Raw genomic sequence first — 17,279 nt, forward strand, 5'->3', positions numbered from 1 at the left:
TTTCGTTACAACTTTTGCAGGATGAACCATATTTACTGTGATGTGAGGTTATCACTGTAAGATATCTTGTTACACCACTAGAAATCTCATCAAACTAGGGAAAACATTGGTAAAAATGAAACACACTGTTAACGGTACTTGAGTCAAGATCATACCATACTCATGTCACAGAGGTTGGAGAGAAAGTGGTCTCGGAAAGCAGGTGTATTGGTCTCGGTTTATTTGACAGAAGGCTGTGATTGGTTGGAAGGAACATCGTATGATCATAGCGGTTTATTTTGACTATTCAGAGATCACTCCATTTTGTATTACCAACATACCTTTAATAAAAACTTATGCTATATAATGTTTCATTATATACTTAACAATCACTATGGAAATAGATTTAATTTTCAGTAGCTTTGAGTACATATTATATTTTTTTGTGGTATCAGTTGATCGATGCTTGTAAAGTATTCAGTTGAGATTCGTAAAAATGAAAATGATTTTTTTCCGAATTAATAATGCCAGAAGTTCTTGGAAAATTATCCAAAAATTCTTTCTCTGCAGTTAGTTAGTGGAGATGTAGAAAATGATGATACTGAATGCTGCATGGTACCTATAATCAGCAATATCGAAAGATCTCAAAATCCAGACAAGCTAGAAGTGAATTTTATGTGTATTCTGAAGGGGATGTTGGTAAAAACCTTATGAGTGTACTTAATACTAACTGTAAAGTTTGTGATGTTTCCAGATTTCCTGGCAATGAATAAATTTGTAGAGATTGTGATATTAATCATTAGTTGCTTTCAAAACAGTCCCATATTCTGTTTTATCAAATGCATTGAAGACTCACAGTCGAATATAAACCAATTGCACTTCACGGTATTATATGGTAGTTCACCAAGTTAAATCATGGTGCGTGTACCGTAAAAATAGTACTGTTGGCAACACTGCTTTAGTCTGGTTCATGTGACAAATGATGTGTCATCTGTCAACATCTTTTTTAAATTCGCCTTCACCTTTTCTCTCACCGACCTTCCATTTTCCACTTCCCTACTTGGGTTTCAACTACGCAAGCACCATCTATGAATCAACCCCATCGCCATCCAATTATTTGGCCATAAGGTTGACAGACTATTTAGACAATGGTATAGATATTACCTGAATATTAAGTATAGACATCTTACGCAGAGACATCTATTACTTTCTTCGAAGGAATGTCTCTGATAGACATCATGTCAACGTATACCACAAATGATATTTTGGAGATGCCGATGACAAAGTTTTGTTAGATGAGTAGCCTATACTAATCTCTCAGAAAACTTAGAATAATTGAACGCGTGTTGATACACTATTAAAAAAAATCGTAACTTGTAAATAGTTGACATTCGTTCACTTTTCCAGACCCGAACATCCCGGAAACGGGCGAGCAGAAGCTGAGGTCATCTCGTGGTAGCGCCGATTGCTGCTATAAGTATTGCGGATCACCAGGCAGGGGAACGGCAGCGCAAGAATACATCGAAGAAGGGAGCAGGCGATACCTAGACATTCTCAACGTGTGCGAACACTGCCCAGGGCGGCCCCCCAACTTGACGACAGCGCCCTCTAGTGGAGGCGCGTCATCACGGACTTTTAACAAAGTGTTTATCCTATGGACCGCGTTGATAACTTTGATACAGACAGACAGACTGATTTCCTTGTTGGTTATGTGCGAATACAGTGTTCGGACGATGTACTGGTTTTTAAACGAACGAAGACATTCGTGCTTATAGAATTTGTAGGAGATTTAGGTGATATGTGTTCCGATACCTGTTGGCCCAAAAAGGTCTGTCTGTGGTGACGCATGTTGCTCAATTTTTTCAGAACGATACTGAATAGTCTGGTGATCGGAAATGGTCGATGAATTAATTGGATCTGATGGATATTGTTCGTCATATCTAACTGATTTTTTCGTTACGTAAACGACAAATAGTTCTGGTGTTTCTGAATATTTGTTTTTTATATTTGTTCTTTGAAAAAACTCTAAATTAGCGACTTATATTGAATGAATACCTATCACCCACCACAAAAAGTAAAAAAAAACTAAAACTATTGGGTTCATTAAAATTTCAACCGAAAAAAAAATAATAGAGTGCTGCAGAATGCCGCATTTACTGGGATTGATCATGTAATAATTGCTGAATAAAAATAAGTTAGAAAAACTTTAACAGTTCGAGGAAGCAACATCTTTTGATATACTCGTTCTTCTGAATGACGTCAACGATTACTTTTAAACAAAAGGAGAAAAGTTTTTAATTATCTTCAGTTATATTTTCTAAGTACCGAGAAAACATGGAATTTCCCAAATATATTTGAAACATAAAAGTACTGAAGGAAAGCGAAGGAATTTCCCCTGCACTAAAACGCCCTTCACGAGATCAACAGAAGACTCAGTTTCATCATTGGCAACATCATTTCAACATTGGCGTTACTTTAGTAACAGAATGTTACTTTTTGACGTTTAAAATTGCCAGGTTACGTTTCTACCCAATTTGTTACATACTGAGAAACTTTCATTGACAGTTTACGCCCGAGAACTGATAATAAGCGCACCAAAACTGACGTATCTTAACTGAAAGTTAATGTATCAAAACCAAAGATTCAACCGTCAACTGTCACTTGAAAATTAATCAACTAGTGTCGCCAACTTCTCGGCGCACTTCATTTTGCGTGCGTCTGTCAAATGTTATTTTTGTTGGCCTAATCTGTTACACATTTTTGTCGTGCTCGAAAAACACTGTTATTATCGAGAAAACTTTTAATTTTGCTGCATCCAATGAAATGTTTCAATATTTTGGTCATATGGCACTGTAAAACGTTAATTCACAATCCTTTTTCCGTTACTACAAAACAATTTGCAACAATGCCAACTAACAATCAGTTTATTGTCATAGAATGTATCTTAACTGAAAGTTAATGTGTCAAAACCAAAGATTGAACCGTCAACTGTCACTTGAAAATTAATCAACTAGTGTTGCCAACTTCTCGACGCATACTACTTCGTTTTGCGCGCGTCTGTCGAATGTTATTTTTGCCGACCTAATCTGTTACATATTTCTGTCGTGCTCGAAATACACTGTTAATATCGAGAAAACTTTTAATTTTGCTGCGATGAATGAAATGATTCAATATTTTGGTCATATAGCACTGTAAAATGGTAATTCACAATCCTTTTTCCGTAACTACAAAACAATTCGCAACAATGCCAACTAACAATGAGTTCATTCTCATAGAATGTATCAATTTCACATGCAATATACATACGACCAAAAACTATTCATTTTGTTAAACGCAGTAGAAGTTTTAAAACTATAATTACTTGACCATATTCTCGTAATAATAACTGTACGTGTTTCAGGCGTTTCATAATTGGCAACACTGTTATTTGACACATAGTATTGTGAAGAGGAGGCGTAAATACTATATCCATACTATACTATGTAGATATATAGATTTTATATGAGTTAAATCATTTCATTGACCATGAGTACTTTAACTGACAATAATATAAACACATTGGTAATTGGCATTGTTCTGTATTGTAGTAACAACTCAAAGAAAAGTGAATTAACATTTTACAGATTTCCCTCAGCATAAGATGAATAATTTCAACGTCTATATAGATGTCAAATACCCAAAATACAAAATCATTTTGTCAAACGTGGTGTTGCCAAATCATGAAACGCAAAACACTGACCGAAACTTATACAACCAATGTTATTGGATATGGTCAATTGGATCAAAATTCAACTTCAAAATCACGTCTTTACAAGCCTCACCTCACGTAGATCCAAAATTTCTGATAAATTTTCCGGTCACCAGGCCATTCAAAACTACAGTATAGCTCACATGAAGTTTTTATCATAAAAAAATGTGTTCAAATTCCTTGAAAGGTAAACACTTCTACCTAATTCTCACTAATATATATCTATAAAAATAAATCAGTATTTTTTCATGTCGAAAAATATATCGACAGGATAATGAAAATGTTGGCTATGAAAATACTTTTCGCCCAAGTGACCTGTCGGTATATTCGAGAATATATCACTTGATTATTGTTGGAGGATGAATACGCACAACACATTTTAATTGCTTTGAAACATTTTACTGTGTGTAACTTTTTTGTATTTTTGTAAAGTCGTTTTTTCTATCACGCGTTGTTGATAAATATGTAATAACTATGTATTGAATGTGAATGTACAGAGTATTCAAGATCATATATTGCGAAATCCGTTACCATTTCAGTTGCTAAACAAAATACTGGTTAATTTCGATGAGTGCTACACAGACAGATCGGATTGGCTGTTTGGTATTTTTTTAGAGAAATTATTAATATACAGGCACATAGAATTTGTCTAGGACTGCATTCGATGTGGAGTCAGAGAAATACCGACAAATTTGTCAATTATTCGGTATTTTTATATGGTTAGTAAACACAGAAAATCATTCGTGTACCATTTTGTTTTGAATTCAGAAAGAGTTTGGTATTGGCTGACTCTCATTTTTTATGGCTGTTGCAAGGTTATGTTACCAGTTAATGTAATAGAAGAGATGTTAGTATTTTAATTATTTTCAAAAAAATTTCAAGCAAATTAAAAGTTGGTTTTTTCAAAATAACTCACAATAACTACTCCTGAAACAGGAGTGATGTAAGTTCATTTATTTTTAGTTCTCAGTGATAATGTAGTAACACAGGGTTGAAGATTCACAGGCTAGCCTTGATACCAGAATTTTAATGAACATCGCATAATTCATTTTCAAACTACATACAGAAATCAGTTTCAAGTGGATATCTGGCCTGAATTGAATCTTTATTTGTATTACTTCATAATGTGGCCTCTCCGTCCATATAAAATCGGTTTTTCTCTAGACGTGACAGAAAACTTGGAGGCGAATTACTATTGTTCTCTAGTTTCCATCTAGAAAAATCACAGATTATTTTTCAGACTCAATGTTTCTATTGATACTACTTGCAGAAATGTTATAAATTTTGAAAACAAATGAACCTTGAAACAGCCACAGCAGTCGTTTATTAGTTCTTTGTAACTTCAGCCTTTTACTGTATGAATAAGTGCGTTGAATTTGGCATGGGGATTCAGTTATAATGAAGTGGAAGGGTAGATATTTAAAAAATTGTTTAATGTGAGATTCTGTAATTCATTTGGAATGTAGCGAAAATTACTGAACTGATCTTGTAGCAAATTACGACTAACTAGAACACCATCCTTCAGTTTTGTGCAAAAATGTTCGACTGCCAAAATCACGTGAGTGCTTAGTGATACAAATAGTGTTATTTGAAGAACTAACAACGTCAACGATATATAACGTCACAAATACTTCATATCAACTGATAACTTTACCTGCGTCACAATTTTTTCCAAATTACAAAATGGAATTCAGAAAAACAGTTTTGAGATTGGACATGATTTATGATTGAGAATAGTGATGATTCACCAAACTACATTGCAAAATTTAAAAAAAGTGTAATTTAATAATTTATGAAATAACTTTTCGGCTTCCTACTTCTTCATCACAATTACTTCTTTGAGAGTTCTTCACAGTTTTGGTATAATGCAAAAAATAATCCCTCAAAAAATATTTCCTTTTCAATTTCAACTTTTCAAATATTCCCAGTCACTTGAACGTAGAAAAATGTTCAACAGACTTTACTCAGACTCCACACTTTACAAACTTTTACGCCATGAAGTTTTTCTAAATAACTATCATTATCGGAATTAGGATTATTTCTTTAATTTAATTTGCTACACTGAATCACATTTCTGTAAGAAAAACTATGAAAGATTTTGAATAACCATTATTAACAAAACACCATTAACAAAAACTTAGCATTCTCACGTCTGAACAGCTAGGTACAGTTCAGAACGACATTTAGGAATAACTACAGAGAAAGCACGAGATGGAAAAATGAAAAATCTTTCAGAAATTCATCAATAGTATTTTTTCCTAGGAAAAAATACATACCTGAGGTGTGAAACAATAAAGATTATTTTCACATTTCTTTTATCAAATTGAGTAGATGATGCGATAACAATGCATCATTTCACTGAGGAATATTTCTGTAAAATAAGGTCGAATATGTAAAATAATCAAAATCTCAAAATCTGAAATATCACCACATTATTACATTTGTACCTGAATAAGTATTTTATAGTTTCTTGCTGTTACTATGAGAAATGTTTCATTCGCAGAATTTTCTCTCGATGAACCTTTTCGGGCTGTTGGTTTTTCCCAGAAATGTCTTGTAGTTCGGTTTAATAAAGTGTTTGAATTCATATTAATGTTCAATAAAGTGTTTTGAATTCATATTAATGTTCAATTTGTGTTCATAATATTATGTAACTTCAAATTCTCACGGAAAATGTGTGGTTCTCGTCGCCTTTCAAAAGTTGGTCTATTCCTCTTGATATTTTTGTTTCAAGAAATGATACTGGGGTATTTTCTTCCATTTTCTTCTATTATTGAACGTTGATTTCGAGTTATAATTATGAAATATGTCTAATTCCAATAGTACGTTAATAATTCGCATCTTTAACTTTATGTGCAGTCGATTTTTAATTGTTAGTCAAGACTGTACTTTTTTGCGATTTTCCTTAATTGTTAAATATGGCGGAACAAATTTTTTGGAGGTTGACTAGTGTATACTTTGACTTTTTGGTTGCCAACACCACCTAAAATCATTCCCAAAGTTGAAGTAATCTCGAAGCCCCAATGAGAGTAACAAATGAATTCAATTGCCCATAACAAATGGCAATTGAATGTACTTACATATGTTTTTACTTTTATTGTAAGGAATTGTAAGTTTAAAGTCAAATATTCGGTTTTTTTCTATTTGTATAATGAAATTTTCATAACGCACTCTTCCACACAATGTTTGTAGAATTATGAACAACTAACTAAAAATTCGTGTTACGAGGTATAAGCGAAATTATCACTCAACAAAACGTGAAACTTCAAGAAAGAAAACAGCAATCTTCAGTGAAGCAGTTTGTGGATGAAACCTCAGAAAAGTAAAGTGAAAGATACGGTTAAAATTCATATTTCTGAAACAACATACCAACCAGAGGCTAGCTCGTTCTCAAGGAATTCGAATATTTCGGAATTCAATTGATATATTCATATTTTATCGAATGTGAAATCATCACAATTTTCAGTCAAACCATACTTCATGGAATGGTCAAAATCCTAGAATGGGCATATTTAAAACTACAGAAATGTCAAAAATCAATAATTTTGTCTCAACAGAAAGAATGTTACATTAAAATTGAATCATGAACTATTCTCACTGATTCAAAACTGTTATTCTGATCAATAGACAATGAAGAGTAGTATTCATGAATCAGAAAGTTTATAATTGTAGGACATTTTAACCAGGGTAAATTTGTATCATTCCACGATATAATTATTGAAAAATGGGAAATTGTAACTCGGCAAAACAGAGTACCACTCTTCATTTGAAACTGAAATTTTCTGTCTCAGTTTTTCAGAAAGTCAAAACGAGTATATACGTATTATCACCCAAATTCACAACTTCCTTTTGTCTTGAATATATTACATAAATTCAACTGAAACACCACCTTTCATTAAAAATAAATCGTATTGAAACAGCAAATATAAATGTATAAGTCATTTTTATGATTTTCTATTCCTTATCAATCCAATTGGGTGTTGATGAATATATATATACTCAATAATGCACAGAAAACATGCACATGAAATGCAATTTGGATTTTGTATTTATACCACCTAAATCAGAATGTTATACGAAGTGCCAGGTCCATAATAACAGTAAGAAAATTGTGAAATTGTTTGTGTGCGTAAATTTTAGTACAGAAGTCAAAAATATTATATAAAAATATGGTATATAATTGGGAACGACTCTACGTAGAAAGTTCTAGATTCGTCCGCAATGCGAGATTGTCGCTAGTAGTGTCATATTACTAGCCGTGTTCGTTAGAAATCTCTGCAAATTCTACGAAATATGAAGATACGGATATTTTCGAAACCAGCATTTATTTTTTTTTCATTTCGTACTACGAGAGATGACTTTTTCCAATATTCAGGTTGAGGAGAACGATGTGTGGCATATATTCAAAGTTCTTTAAAATTTATCAGTAGACGGCTTGCTCAAACTATATATTCATTCCTTTGTCAATTATTCGAAAAAATGCAGATTTTCAGTCATGTTCTCTGTATGTAAAACTTTGAATAATAAATAAGATTCGATTCGACAGATTGCCTTCTTAATGTCATACATTTTTGTGGAATTAAAAATCTTTGCAGAACACACACAGTTCCACAAAAAACTATATCAGAAAAACAACTAATCACCATCATTTTTTAATACATTTCAATCGTTGAATCTCAAGGAATAATATTTCACTTCCCTAAAGACTTTTGAATGAATCATCCACATTTATAAGTATTGATTTTACAAAACACGGATTTTCAAAACTGTGCTTATGTTTCTACGTCTCAAAATGAATAAAAATACGTTGAGAATTTAAATCATAATTTAAATTTCGCGCCAAAACGCTTATACTTGTCACTGAAACGCTGTTAAACGAATAATGCTATGTGATGTATGTTTTTTTGTAATATTGAATAAAAGGCGAGTTCTTTATAATTTTTGGCAGTCTACAGTGATCCATATTTACTGACATTTATGCAATTTTGTAAAAGTAATTTAGATGTAGACTTTGATAATATTGTTTACTTTTTATATTATTATTTTTTATTCATGTTGGCAACAATGATTTGTATTCGTAGAACAATCAGTTCTCAGCAAATTTAAATTATTCACCTCAATAAATGAACTTTCCATCATGGCAAAAGTTCTTAGAATCGTTGACGAAGAAAGTAGTAGGCAAGTTCGAGGACATTACACAAAAATTATTATAAAGTGAAGTTAAATGAAAAAAGTAGTAATGGAGTTCATGTGACGTCATCCACTATAATTTGTGTTCCTTGTTACGTGACTTGAGAGTGACTGATGAATTACGTTCTGCTTTTCAAATAAAAATTAAATTCCTCAAAATGGAAATTGGGATTATTATTTAAAATTGTTTTTATTATTTCAACACATTTTTCATCCTGGGAGGTTTACACTATTAGAAGTAAATTTAGAAATTGTCTTCATGTCTTTCAAATATACCAAATAACTTCCGACAGGATAGTGAACACTTCAATTTTTAACCAAATACTCATCCCCACTTCTCTTCCACAGTTCATCAAAATTTTAGAGCTTTGAGGTGGTACAGGTATTTTCTAGCAAATACATTTAATTTTGAAACTTTCAATGTTTCAACCAAACCTCAAACAGATTGACGTTGATCTGAAAGGATATTGGACATTCTGACATTTACTAAGTATATATAAAAATTCTGTGAACATTTAAGCGCAATTGATGAAAAAAATTGGAATGAGTAAGCGCATTTGCATTTTTACTACCTCCATGGTAAGAATTTTACTGCTCTTGAGAGATTTACTTTATTGAGTACTCAAAATAACAAGCGCTAAATTTGAAAACACAGCATTGATTTTTCGTACCTTTATATTTTTTTCAATGAAACGACAAATTAACGTGTAGATGAATCCATTCAAAAGGTTAGATTGTTTATGAATAGTATAAAAAACAAACATGGGGTTCTTTACATTTGCCAAGCATAGCATTTCTAAGCATAATAACTCATCCTGCCAAAAGTCCAAAATGCAGTATGTTTAAAAAAAATGTATCTACATCGAAAACAAATTGTATTTTGACTTATATTCCCCTCAACCTATGAAATATTGATACTCCATAGAAGACCATATTTTACCTACTGAAAGTTTCGAACATATCCTATTGAAAAATAAACGTGTAAATCTAAAATAAGCGTTTCCTTCAAAAATATATTGAGATTGAATGGTTTAACATTTTCGGACCATTTTCAACAAATATTGCTCCGGCTATCAGTTGTATCCTCTCATTCAAGTTGGATTAAAGGTAATAATGCAAATAATCTGACTCTGCCATGACAAAAATATATAGTACCGATTTGTAAGCGCCATAATTTGAACGTATTTGTTATGAATATAAGTATGTTTATTGTGTTATGTGGCTCTGGTATAATTTGTGAGATGATACCATTCGTGATGATTTCAGTATTAAATTTTTCAAGCTTTATATTCTATTATTGTAGCTCAATAAATAAATACTAAATGTGAATTGCCTTCAACAATGCAAAATGGATTTTGATTTCAGATCAAGTGAGTAACAAAGGTGGACATATACCCACTGAATTTTACAGTGAAACAGATATCCAGATTGATCTTTTCAAATTGTCTGTAAATACAGAAACAGAGTGACCATCAGCAAAATAAGGCACTCGCATAGACTTATGAGAGAAAAAACAATTGAAACTTGTTGCAATAATTGAAAGAATTTATAGAACTCGGTATAACATAAATGCCTAAAGACGTCTGCTTTGCATTGTTGTACTTGTTAAAATTTGAAAATATATACTTATTGTTGCTAGTGTTAGCATTGTTGTTGTTATATTGAATGATAGTAAATATATTTTTATTTAATTTAGAAAAAATGTGATTTTTCATACTTAGTATACATATATAGGTAGAGCGCAGATAAGTACATGAAAGTGGAAAAGGGCTCTTTTCAAATCTGCACGAATAGATCATAGGTACCTAATTTAACAAAATATGATGCCTAAGTAACATATTCATCTAACGTCTAGAAACAGTATATGTTAGTAATAACAATTCCGCTGGAACTGTTTTACATCATGAACAATTGAACACTCAAATTATCAATAACTATAGAAATCACGTTACACTGTTGGACTTATCAAATCTCTTGCGTTACCTATAATGTGTGAACAGGATGTCCTTTCGATATGTTACTTATGTTTTCCGTCTATGTAACTATACTTGTAAATGACTGAATGCATAGAGAATACCTTTTATATAATATAAAGTTGTTGTTAGTGTATATAAAATAGATAAGATTATTATAAGACATTTGACTGGTACGACCAGATTTTTTATGGCCCCCCGTATGTATATATGTCGCATGAACATTTATTTTATCCGGAATTGATGATTTTCGCGAAAAATATATTAGTACAATTTAGTGTAAGCATTATGTTTGCATTATGTTCATTTTTGAAAGCTATAACTGGGGACAAGGTTTTCAATAGTCAGTGGCAGAGTCAGACTATAGTAGTTGTCATTTAAACGTTCCATTTTAACGGAAATGATCAGCAGGAACATTTCGAAAGAAAATTATTTTTCCTTCTATCGAATATTTTTGTGGAAACGTTATATGTATAGATATTAAGTTAATTTGAAGGAATTTAATATAAACCTATTGTATAAGTCACAAAAATATTGATTTAAGGTTGAGAGTTTTTTTATTAGTGAAAAGTATTATAATATTGAAAACGATGAAATAAACAATTCAAACTAGTACTCTTTAATGTTGTTGATAGTACAGTTGACAATAAAGAACATTTCGGGAGATTTTAGTTGTATGACAATTATTTTCTAGGTTTTCTGTATGAAATGCTACATTGTTGCATTTCATCAGTTGATAACGTTTGAACTATAAATATGACAATAATCTGTCAAAAATGTATTCAAATTTCATTATATGTGAACTCAATATTTGGTATGATGAAGTTAAAATAACCTCGCTATATTTCCATTACAAAGGGATATTTTTCAGTTCTTTCGCTGATAATTCGCATTTCATATAAAAAAATCAATGCAAAATATTCAAAACAAAAAAAAGATATCTTAATAGTATATCAAGTCATCTATAGACATCCCTGTATTTGAGTCATTTTTGAAAGAAGATCCTTGATTTTTGATACAGGCATATTTCGCACTACACTTCGCAATTTTCGCAATACAAGTAGGTACTCAACAGATTGCGATTGCTGTATTTCTTGATATTGAAGGAGCATTTGACAATGCACTACCTAAATCAATAGGATTGTCTCTGGCTAGAAAGGGTATAGAATCGACCATAACTGGCTGGATCTATGCCATGCTAGTAAACAGAACTGCAACTACGACTCTTCAAGGCGAGGCTATCAGGTTCAGGGTTACCAGGGGCGGCCCTCAAGGTGGGGTACTATCTCCCCTTCTGTGGTCGCTCCTGGTGGATAGTCTGCTTGATGCCCTCGACAGAAGAAAAGTTGATCTGCAAGCTTATGCAGATGACCTTTTGATCCTGGCAAGCTCCACGTCGGGAAGGATAGCTTGTAATATCCTCCAGAGCGCGTTGGACGTTGTTCACAGTTGGTGCCTGAGGGAGCAGATATCTGTCAACTCCAGCAAAACTGTGTTAATCTCCTTCACCAAGAGAAGGAAATTGGACGATCTAACGCCACTTTCCCTCAATGGTGTGGTCATTCCATTTGGAACGGAGGTGAAGTATCTTGGCATTGCCCTTGATAAAAGACTCACCTGGAACGCTCACTTGGAAAAAGTTTTACACAAAGCCAGACTGTCTCTATGGACATGTAGAAGGATTTGTGGTAAAACTTGGGGTTTAGGTCCCAAACAAATCCATTGGATTTATGTGATGATTGTAAGACCAATGATCACGTATGGTGCAATTGCTTGGTGCTCGAAGGCTTTACAGAAAACGGCCCAAGCGAAGCTCTCTGGCTTACAGGGCTTACAGGGCTCTGGCTTGTCTGGCTATCAGTGGTGCCATCGGTACCACACCGTCAGCGGCCATGGAGATCCTTCTAGATCTACCTCCTCTCCACATTTTTCTGGAAACAGAGACTAGATGGACTGCATACAGACTTGTGCACATTGCCTATTGCACAAATCAATCCAATGCAGAGTGAAACAGACTGTTGGTTGACATTGGAAGTCACAGCATTCTGGAAATGACCTCTGACTTTATGTCTCCAACTGTTTTGTAAAGTACTATTCTCGAGTGGAGAGGACTGGATCCTGCGGGAGAAGGAAATATTAGGAGCAGATAGTTGTTGGTTCACAGATGAATCCAAAAAAACACCTTCCGGTTCTGGTGCAGGTGTTTTGAGTCGCAGACACAGGACAAAGTTATCTACCTGCCTAGGAACTTATGCGACTGTATTTCAAGCGGAAATTTTCGCTATTAAATTGCGTGCGGAGAGATTGGAAGAATCCAACCTCACTCACAAGTCAATAAAAATATTCTCGGACAGTCAAGCGGCGTTGGAAGCTCTTGGCTCCTACCGAACAACGTCTAAATTGGTAGCAAACTGCCAAAAAAGACTCTCCTCGATAGGAAGACTAAACAGATTGTCTCTGGTCTGGATTGCTGGCCATACTGGCCTGGAAGACAATGAAGCTGCTGACTCTCTTGCGAAGGAGGGTCCTGCAAGCGGCTTCATTGGACCATAACCTGTCATTGGCATCGCTTTGGGCTTTGCCAAACAAACACTTAACACCTGGATGGCAAGAAGAGTTATGGACTTCTGGCAAAATCTTCCAGGATTGGCTCACTCCAAGGCGTTTATTCACCCTTCGAAACTTGATTCCAAACAATTGTTGAACTACAATAGGGATGAACTACGATGTCTAACAGGCCTTCTTACAGGTCACTGTCATTTGAATCATCACATGCAGAGACTTGGACTGTCGGAAGACAGTGTGTGTCGCCTCTGTCTGAAAAATGATGAAACTGCAGAGCATATACTTTGTGCTTGCCCCGCTGGGGACCGAATCAGGTTCTTTGAGTTCGGCAGATCCGTACTCTTACCATCTGACCTGAAAGACTACTCACCATACAAACTAATCGGCTCCGTTAAGAAGTTGGGTTTATTTAGTCAAGTGTGAATAGGTGTGAGCCACAATAAACCCTAGCGGGTTGCGGTGGAGGGTCGAATATACCCACCCACTTTGGACCTAACCTAAACTAACTTAACTCAACTCAAGTGACAGCTTTAACCCAGCCTCCTGCGATCACGCGAAAAGGGCAAATTCTTGATATTTTGCTTCACGTTTGAAAAAGTCACTAAGGAATCGATTTTGACCCTATATACCGAATTCCTATCCAAAATTAGAATTTTGATATTTTTTTGTAATTTTCATATTCACGTCAGATTTTTAATTAATGGTTCTAAATAAGGAGATACAAAAATAATAAATTCGTTATAATGTAGGAAAAAGAATGGAAAACCTAATATTCATTATGAAAAAACTCAAATTTTGATTATCAGTTATCTACTAAAAAGCCAGACACATCTGTCGAAATCAAATGACAATTAATGAAGCCAATTCAAAAGGAAATGAAATTAACACTGATATTGAAAGTCAGTTGCAAATATTGTCTCTCTCAACTGACCCGCCCTCAACTCTGATACATTCTTTTTTTGTTATTATTGGCCATCTCCTAAGTTCTAGAATACTCATTTCACGGCATGGTTATCGTCGATTTCGTGGCCTACATTTGTGGATCCTATTCTTGACTGTTCCCCAGAAGTAAAAATCCATTGGAGTTATGTCAGGAGAGCGAGGAGGCAATTGTTCATATGGGCTCTTTCTACCAATCCAACGTAATGGAAATGTATGTTTAACCACTATCCAACCATCCAAGAATTATGAACGGAAGCTCCGTCTAGCTGAAAGTACATCTCTTGTCGCACATTGAGGAGTACATTTTCATTGATTTTCCATAATTGATTAGCAAAAAACTCAATAGTCGTTCAGCGTTAATGATATTACTGAAGAAAAACTGTTCAGTTATTCTGTCGCCTTAAATAACACACCATACATTAACTTTTTGAGAGTATCAGTCCTTACAGTTTATAAACCCAGTAGTGATTTTTAGTAGACCAGCATTTGCAATTTTGACCAGATACTTTTTCATCAGTGAACAAAATTTTTCTCAGGAAATTTCTATCATTTAAAAATTTTTTGGGTCCAATATCAGTAATCTAATCATTTATATTCGTCACATTCTTTCAATGTGTGCAAGAACTCCGGTTTAAAAGATTTAATTTTATGGACGTTCAATAGACATTTTGTTACTGTTTTTGACCCCAAACTGCCATTTAGAGTTCATATAATTCATTTATTTCCATGGCACTCTAGCCCGATTCGAAAACTGTTGAAACATAAAATATGAGACTGCTTTGAAAAATTAAGATTGACGATTTTCCATACAAAATTAGGCAAATTCGCAATCAATTACATTCAACAGGAAACTGAAAAATTCCTCAACATTAGAGACAGAGTAAAAGAGACTAAATTTCAACTTACAATTGATAATTTTCAATTTCATTCATATCAATACATTTATTTCAATGATCTTGACTGTTTCATCATTTCTGTAGCTTCTCATTCCGAACCATTACTAGAAAATGAGAATATAAAAACAAAAAAGAACAATAAAAATAAAATTTCGAATATCAAGTTGAAATTCGGATGTAGGGTCAAAATCGATTTCTAAACAACCTTTTCAAATAACTAATTTAGATTTTTCGGTATTATCAACGCGAAGCAAAACATTGAGATATTGCCCTTTTCGAAGGAACACAGAAAATAATAAGATTTGAAATGTCAAAGAAACGTTTTGTCGCAGGTCTTCCTCTGAGGTAGTGTGCGATATACTTCGTTTCTTTTTGACTCCACAAAAAAAATCTTTAAAGACTTCAGTTAGATGACCGAACTCAAGGGGCCAATGGGGAATGTTCCTCAATTTAGGTTATTACAGCAAATGCAAGTTTGAACAAAATAAAGTTGAGTTTAATTCAGGAGTTTTTCAAATTCACTTCAAAAAGTATTCAAATTGATGTTTCAAATGATGGGTTTTAATTTTTAAAGGGATTCGTTTCTAATTCACATATTGGCAACACCGCCTATATCAAGTTGAAATAATTTATACGTACCTAGATATTCTACTTTAAAAAAAGGAAAATTATCTTTATAAATCAACAATTAAGGCAAAATATAAATTATTGTTCATTACCACCTCCACAAGCCACATAAACAACAGTTGTTTTGTTATGTATTTATATAGAGGAAGATAGGTTAGGCGTACAAAATGTCATATGTCACAGAATGTCTGGGAACTCGGAACATAAGTAAACAGAACAGCACGCCTCTGAAATATGTCATCTTTGTTCGTCTCATACAGGTAACAGATTCATTGTCCTTTATTAGCTATAACCGATGTTGCCAAATGGTGAAATACAAATGAATCCCTTTGAATGTTGAATGCATTATATCATTCCTCTTTTTTAAGTATCTAAATAATTTTTTAAAGAAAAAGGTTGAAACTACTTGATTTACGTCAGGAGTTGTTTGTGTGGCTTGTGGAGGTGGTATTGAACTATAATTTATATTTTGCCTCAATTGTTGATTAATAAAGATAATTTTCTTTTTTTAAAATAGAATATCTAGGTACGTATAAATTATTTCAACTTGATATAGCCGCTGTTGCCAATATGTGAATCAGAAACAAATCCCTTTAAAAATCAAAACCCAACATTTGAAGCATCAATTTGAATACTTTTCGAAGTGAATTTGAAAAACTCATGAATTAAACTCAACTTTATTTTGTTCAAATTTGCATTTGCTCTAATAACCCAAATTGAGGAACATTCTCCATTGTAGCCCTTCCCACCGACCTCGAAATCTGTAAGAGCCGGTCTATAGTACTTTGAAGTAATTTCATATGACCTGTTAAATTTCCAAGAAAAAAGAGATCCAGAGATCATCCGTTATATCCATTTATATAGTGTGATCTAACTGAAGTCGGTACTGTTGCTAACTTCCTTATTATTGAAGATATGAGTTTGGTTGAATAAAAAAATCAGTAGTGTTGTTTTCGCTGATTAGCGTGGTGCTAACAAAACAAACATTTGAATATTGCGTTTTCGATTTATTTAAAATAATACATTTTTTGAACGATATACTCTGTATATTTCTACCTAAATCAAATACCAACTCTTTTGTGAACTCAGGTAGTTATAGGAATTTTGTCCTGAAACCAAAAATAATGGAGTTTTGCACCTTTTTCACTTTTCGTCATGAAATTCAAAATTAAATCAAAATAGTACATATCGATCACTTGCTATTTAACTCATCATAAAAGTGCGTGCTCAACATATTTCGTTTGTAACCCATCTTGGAAGGCAGTGTGAAACAATTAGTTTAATGAAACTTGTCACTTTGACGTTTATAAAATGTCTCTCGAGTCCTTGTTTTTCGTGCGAGTTCAATCTGATTAAAAA

General features: G+C 33.4%; 1 protein-coding gene across 1 annotated transcript in view; it reads left to right on the forward strand.

The window, feature by feature from the left end:
• Mid1 (calcium-permeable channel component Mid1) overlaps nt 1-11,503 on the forward strand; it is a 228,157-nt gene extending 216,654 nt beyond the window's left edge. Inside the window, exon 3 of the mRNA XM_074170961.1 lies at nt 1,387-11,503. Coding sequence (XP_074027062.1) covers nt 1,387-1,754 — 368 coding nt within the window. The 3' untranslated portion in view covers nt 1,755-11,503. The remainder of the gene's footprint in view (nt 1-1,386) is intronic.
• The last annotated feature ends 5,776 nt before the right edge of the window (nt 11,504-17,279 follow it).

This window comes from Leptinotarsa decemlineata, unplaced genomic scaffold (genome assembly GCF_025532065.1).
Source record: "Leptinotarsa decemlineata unplaced genomic scaffold, Ldec_3_MD MMD2_tig00000008_RagTag_RagTag, whole genome shotgun sequence".
Lineage (NCBI taxonomy): Eukaryota > Metazoa > Arthropoda > Insecta > Coleoptera > Chrysomelidae > Leptinotarsa > Leptinotarsa decemlineata.